Source organism: Eurytemora carolleeae, unplaced genomic scaffold (genome assembly GCF_000591075.1).
Source record: "Eurytemora carolleeae unplaced genomic scaffold, Eaff_2.0 scaffold1134, whole genome shotgun sequence".
In the NCBI taxonomy this organism is placed as follows: domain Eukaryota; kingdom Metazoa; phylum Arthropoda; class Copepoda; order Calanoida; family Temoridae; genus Eurytemora; species Eurytemora carolleeae.
Window position 1 is genome coordinate 38,653 of NW_019397022.1, and position 7,272 is coordinate 45,924.

A 7,272-nucleotide genomic window follows, 5' to 3' on the forward strand; every position below is an offset into this window, starting at 1 on the left:
CAATAAGCGAGAAACAATTTTAAATGTTCCTTATTGTTTACCAATAAGAGTAGTTTAAAGGAGTTTATTTAACTTAACATTAGCTCTGCAAGAAACTGGTTTAATTGTTTAACATAAACCATTTTTTGTAAAGAATGATTCCACAAGCTAATTATACATTGACGTGGGTTGAATCAAAAGTCCCTGAATTATATCTAAAGAAGACGTTTAGCCGGCTGCAAAACATGAAAAATGATGTTTGGAGGAAGTGGTGAAAATAAACCTGGAGTAAACATAGGAACTAATTTATCATCTATACAGCAAGGGATATCACTAGTTTTTACAGAATAAAAGAAAATTTTTGATAAATTGTAGAGTAATGTATTTTACAACAAAAAAATGAGTATACCTACGTAGTACGTACACAATAGATAAGTAAATACTACAATTATCAATAAGATTTTTTGAAAATGTTCAATTTATTATTTTACTGGGTTCTTTGTTTAGAAGAAAAATAATTAAAACAATCTGTGTCCGAATTTAGTGAATTTAAGTCGTGTCTCTAATCCACCTAAAACCGGTTTCAATTTAGCGCCGGCTTAAATTTTGAAAAATTAAATACAATTTTAAGTGGAACCAACCATATTTGAGCCGCGGCTTTAAATTCTTAAAATTCGGCCTCTGATTCCAAAACCTTAATTAATCCGTGAACTAACCGCGTTATGCATGCATACCTAATGAGCAGATAAAAAAACTGTTGACCATAGACACTGAACAGAAACCCATGTTTTTGTGTTCTTAAATAAACTTAAAATAAAGTTGATAAAAACCCGATTTCTTAGAAAATTGTTTTGTTAATTACAATACGGAAACCAGGTTTCTCCACTAGTTGCGTGAAACCAAAGAAGTGAAAAAAAACTCAATTAAGTTTACAGTATACTCTACAGTATACATTACAGTATACTCTACACTACATGGCTATCACAAAAATGCGCTAAATACTAAAAGTACACACTGTTAAAAGCAATCCGAACATTGGGATTGATTTATCTAAAGTACATATTTAATATTTCGAATAGAATTTGGAATTTTACAAAATACAAGGTTCACTTTATAGTTCTCATATTGGCGGATTTACCGCAACTCTTTCCATCCTATTGGTCGGGAGATGCAATTATCCAACTAATCAAATTCTACAAATACGCTTTGCAGTCAGTTTTGAATCTGGGGATTAAGTATTGATCTCCATCTTAGGATTAGTCTAAGTCCTCTTCGTTATCTTGTGATGGTTCATAGGATCAAACATTTATCTTCAAACTTAAAAGTACCCACATTGGATATCGAGATCAAGTGTTTAAAGGGACTCTAAGGAAAAATGAAAGAGGGTATAGACTGAAACATAAGCATTTAAGGAGTTGAACTAAAAAAAGTGATATAAAATGTATATAATTATATAATTATAAATATATAATTATATATAAATGTATATATAAATGTATATAAGATTTTATATTAAAATAGTACGTTTAAACACATCATATTCAGCAAATAAGAAACCAATCTGAAAACGACGATATCTCAGAGAAGCCTAAAAAAACTTAGGTTTGCTTCTATTATTATTTAAATTTAATAATTTTTCATTTTTCATAGATATAATGGATAATATTATTTATACGCCCGTATCACGTGACCAGAACTCTCACCAATGGCAGTGCAGTATACTGATCACATGATACAGACGGAGACACATGATAATGATACTGCACTGCCATTGCTGGAAGTTCTGGTCACATAATGTGGACGTATTTATTATATTATCAATTATATTTTATATTTTCAGATTGGTTGCTTATTTGCTGAATATGATCTGTTTAAACCTATGATTTTTATAAAATAAAATTTGTATATATAAAGGAATTGAGTTTTTGCCACAAACTCTGATTTTTTAATCCCTATATCATTGTAACCCGATGTCGTAGATCTTAGATATTTCAAACTATGAATTCTGTTTGATCAAATAGTTGTAGTTTGAAATATCACAGGTTTACACCATCGAATTGCAAAGATAGGGATTAGAACATTTGAATTTGTGGCTGAAACTCAATTCCTTTTCGTATAAATTTGACACGGTTTTATATCACTTTCTCGAGACAAGAACATCAACTAGAACTCTTATGGGCCTTTATCAACCCCTGAAATGCTAGGTTTCACGGCCGAAACCCCCTTTCATTTTCCCTTTACAGTCCCTTTAAAATAAACAATATCCCCCAAAAAAAGATCTGATCTTTGTCAAATATTAGTTAAACACTAGGATGCCGAATTATATCCATCACTTGTAAATTCTAATGTATACGCTTAATTAACAAAAATACGTCCCTAGAGAGGACACAATAATATTTTACAAAGACAAATCAACACAGATTCCGGGCAAAACCTTATTAAAATGAATATTATAAAGAATTTACAATCTAGTATTCTAAGGGAGAAAATAAAACATGTTCAATCTTGTAGAACTGAGTTTAATATTCTACACTGTTCAGTACAAAGCTGATTTAAACACAGAAACCACTATCTTTCCCAGACTAGACATATACATATTTCTTATTCTTGTAAACCTGTCTTCAATATAAACAACTTCATTAAATGAACTCTAAAATATTCAGATGAAAGGGTCTGTAGAAACAATTTCAAATGCCCTTTCATGTCCGATTCGCGACGGTACCTTCTAAACCATTAATCTGATTAAGGAAGACGTATTCAGTCTTGTTTTTATTTTAGCTTATTAATAACTGGCTGAAGAGCCCGGCTTTGGCCGTGGAAAAAAAGTTTGAAAAAAATTGAATTTTTTTAGCCTATGGCACCCATGAGTGTCTACAAAAAATTCAGCCCATTTGGTCCAGCCGTTTGGCCAGCCAGAGGGAACATATATACGAATGTCTTGTTTTATTATATAGCTAGTAATATTAAATGTAATTTTGGTAAATGTAACAGAGATCTCCTGTTTTTTACCTGTGTCTGTTATATTTGATCAGTCAAAAGTTTAAAGTACAGTTATGAATCGGACATGCCATTCAATAATTAGAGAGACTTTTGGAATTATGTATACAGTCCCTTTAAATGGATTTTCAACGTTTACTTGAGAATTTTGTTTTAAAAGTTTTCTCTTATAGAATTGGTTTGACCTTGTTTTCTCTGCAACTGGTTTGAACAAGATTTCTCTGAAATTGTTTTTAACTATGTTTTTTTGCAATTGGTTTGAACAAGTTTTCTTTGGAATTGGTTTGAACACATGTTTTCTCCGGAATTGGTATGAAATAGTTTTATCTGGAATTACTTTGGACAAGTTTTCTCTGGAATTGGTTTGAACAAGTTTTCTCTGGATTTGGTTTAAATAAGTAATCTCTGGAATTGGTAAAAATAAGTTTTCTCTGAAATTGGTTTGGGCAAGTTTTCTCCGGAATTGGTTTGAACAACTAAGTTTTCTCCAGAATTGGTATGAACAATTAAGTTTTCTATGAAGTTAGTATTACAGGTTTTCTCCAGAATTGGTTTGAACAATTAAGTTTTCTCCAGAATTGGTATGAACAAGTTTTTTCTGGAATTGGTTTGAAAAATTATTCTCTGGAATTGGTTTTAACCATTTTTCTTTGGAATTGGTTTGAACCAGTTTTCTCTAGAATTGGTTTGAGCTAGTTTTCTCTGAAATTGGTTGAGCTGGTGTTCTTTTGGGTTTAACAAATTATATTATAAAAAAGATTACCAGGATTGCTGCAGCACCAAGGCCTGGTTTAGTAGCAAGGGTTAGTCATGGAGTTTTAAACTATAACAATACTATATTGTGAACAGGGGAATGCACGTTATCACTTTTTAAATCGTTTGTTACCTATAGTTATACTAATGTAAAGGAAAGGACTTGCCGTTCACTGTTAACTATTTACTGAACGATCAGTGTAGCTGATAAATTGAAAATTATCTGGTTTTTAATAGTATGTGAAACTTCCCGTCATTATTATATGCTTCAACTACATGCTAAAATAACTCGTAATTATTAGTGAACTTCCATGCAAAGATATCAATATTAGATTCACAACAGTACAGATTTGTCGGATTTAGTTTTCGTCTTTTAAAATACATATTTTAGTTTTTTTCTAATATTTCGTTCATTTTTTCCGTTCGCTAAAGAACTTTGTCTATCCTTGTAGCTGTAAAAAAATTGGGTTTAAAAGTTGGAATGCAAACATTAAAAAGTTAAAGTTGCTTTTCTAGAATCTGAGCCTCCTGAGTTTGGAACACACAATTCAAGAAACAAAATTAGGTAAAATCTGAAATATTGTGTAACCTTTGCTTTTAAAGGGAGTGTCTTGCTCTAAATGGTAGTTGAGCTGAAAGTGCAGTAACAAAGAGAATTTGTTTTGAAAATATTTGAGACCAACAAGAGGTTTGTAAGGTGCATGATTGCTAAGTAAGAGTTGAAATCCTCCTGGTGAACTGTACAATTACGTCTTATAGGTCTCAAATGATTTCTTAAACATTTCTTTTCAATATTGCACTCTCAACTCAACTACCATGTCACTCCCTTTAAAGATGCCAGGAGCAGATTTATTTGGATGAGACCTTAAACCCGGAGAAGTTAAACCTTGGTTGTCAAGATCTAGGATCAGAAACCTGGAGACATATTGATTCCGGAGAACCTTCCTTGGAACCTTGTCATTTATGAATATATAAAAATAAATATATAAACATAAACATACTCATCTTATACTTGATCACAAAGATATAAAATAATAATATAAAATATATATTATAAATACATGAAGATATTCTTTTCTTCTTCTTTTTAGAAAACAAATTAAAGTTTTAAACTGAGATAGATATATTGTTATAAATATTTGTGAGAAAAAAGTTTTAAGATTTAATTTTTTTAAATTACGCATAATTTAACTTTATATATAGGTTAAAAATCCACACACAAAAAATAAGTTAAACGAATGACCAACTTTTCTAAATACATTTTCTGAAGTGAATGACATTGCTCCTGAGGGCATTGTCTAGTTAATAGAACCCTAATAGAATCTACGCGTTCAAATTTTGAAGCACCGATTTAAAGTTAAATATTTATGAGGATTTGAATCGGCGATTCCGGATTTGAACCGCGCTGCAAAATAGGTAATTTAGCGACCCCTCTTATTCATTAAAGCAATCCCAGTAAAATATTTTATTTATTATTTTTTTGTTATTTTCATCAGTATTTATGCGAAGATAATATATTTCTAAAAACCTCTTAGGTTCCCTCATATTTATTATTCATTTTTTCTTTTCTAAAAAAAGAAAAAGAAATAAATAAAAAGATAATTCGTCTGAAGTTTAAAATAAGAAAATGATTAAATCTTGAAAAAAGAGAGATGAGAATAAATATGACATGCTTGAATCTTGAAAGAGAACTTAAGTAGATCTTCAAAACTTATTTGAAAGAAGAGTTCCAAAGAAATTTTATTCTTTGAAAAATAAAATTGCTTGAAGTAGTTCTAGAAAATAAATTTTAAAAAAATTTGATTAATTTAATAAAGAAACTAAGTAGTTGCCACAAACTCTGATTTTTTAACCACTAAAACTTTGCAACCCGATCTTGTAAAATTTTGATATTTTAAACTATAAATTCTGTTAAATCATGAGTCTAAGATTGAAATATCAAAATTTAAAAACATCAGGATGCAAATATATAGGGATTAGAACATTTAAGTTTGATGGCAAGAATTTTTACATTAATAGGGCGCACTGGGTATTTTGTGATTCTGAATTAGAATCTTCAAATATTTCAAATTTTAATACAATAACATTAAAATCTATCCGAATAAACAGATACACTGAGTGACTGAACCCAATCCTATTAAGTGTCTGCTTTATTTACCCAATGTCCGGACGATACAGTACAAACTGGGACCGGAAAGGTTGACCCGGCTCGGAGATTCAAATGTACTACGGCTGCCCGTGCTAAAGTAATCGTTGGATGATCTTTTTAGTTTTCCCTCTCTCAATGATGAAAGTTATCTCTAATAGTTTTTTTACCCGGGCAAGACAAGATTTAAAAAATTCTTTTAGATAAAACATAGCTTTTGTTAAAAACCCATCTTTAAGCATTTCATTAAATCTTTAATTAAATTTTTAAACATCTTTTAATAAAATCTTTCTTCTAGTATTTGTTTAGTTTTTCAAATCTCATTCAAATTTGAATTCATCTAAGAGGAATTTATGAATTCCATGGATATATCAAGAAAATCAACCATTTAATGAAAATTTTAGCTCCAGCAGGCAAAATGAAGGAAAAAAATCTGCAAAAATTGAAATTTCTCGGCTTTTATGGCCTATGGAACGCTAAATATAGTTTTTTAAGGATTTGAGCTTTTGCCACAAACTAGAATTTTATAACTCCTTTATCTTTGCAACCTGATGGTGTAAACTTTCAATATTTCAAACTTAAATTATTTGATCAAACAAAATTCATAGTTTTAAATATCTGAGGTATATGACTTTGGGTTGCAAAGATAGTGGGATTTGAAAATCAGAGATGGTAGCGAAGCCTCAATTCCTTTCAAGTAAATTATTTTATGAAAATATGGTTCTTTTGAAGTCAGAACTGCCATGTTTTTGTTCAATCAAACTCATAGATTTTAGATGAAAAAATTGGAAATAACAATAATGCATCATTAACAATTTGAAATAAAAACTCTTTAAATCATATTTGAGGAGGTAAATTTGCCAAAAGTATTTATTAAACAAATAATATTTAAATAACAGATAACAGACTGAAAATCACAATGTTTGAGAATTATAAAAAAGTATATTTGGCATTATATGTAACCGTGTGTTGATTATATGTAACCGTGTGTTGATTATGTGTTTTAAAAAATGTGTTAAGAGATCGTTTTAAGGGACTGTAAGCGTAATTTGAAGTGACCAAACAAAAAAGGCAATGTCCGATTTACAATGGTACCCTTAGAATTTTTATCTGATCAAAAATGTGAAAGATACTCTAGTTTTTCTGGCTAAAAAGGTGGTATTTTGTGAGCTTCTCCATTGCTTCTTGAATGTGTAAGTCACTTTCGCAGAGAAACTGCAAATGAAAAAAATAACGTTTAAAGAAACAAAAACATGGATCTCTAATTCATACTTAATCAGACAAAGCTGTCAAGGGTACCAATGTAAAATGGGCTGTGCCATCTATGCATGGAGGGTCACTTGAATTTACGGTTACAGTACCATTCAAACGATTAGAAATAATGAAAATTTAAAGAA

At 30.1% G+C, this 7,272-nt stretch overlaps 1 protein-coding gene across 1 annotated transcript in view; it reads left to right on the forward strand.

Annotated features, from left to right (window-relative positions):
• The window catches only part of LOC111711190 (extended synaptotagmin-3), a 37,083-nt gene extending 32,330 nt beyond the window's left edge, over positions 1-4,753 (forward strand). The window contains exons 20-21 of the mRNA XM_023485473.1: positions 4,246-4,294; positions 4,564-4,753. Coding sequence (XP_023341241.1) covers positions 4,246-4,294; positions 4,564-4,696 — 182 coding nt within the window. The 3' untranslated portion in view covers positions 4,697-4,753. The remainder of the gene's footprint in view (positions 1-4,245; positions 4,295-4,563) is intronic.
• The last annotated feature ends 2,519 nt before the right edge of the window (positions 4,754-7,272 follow it).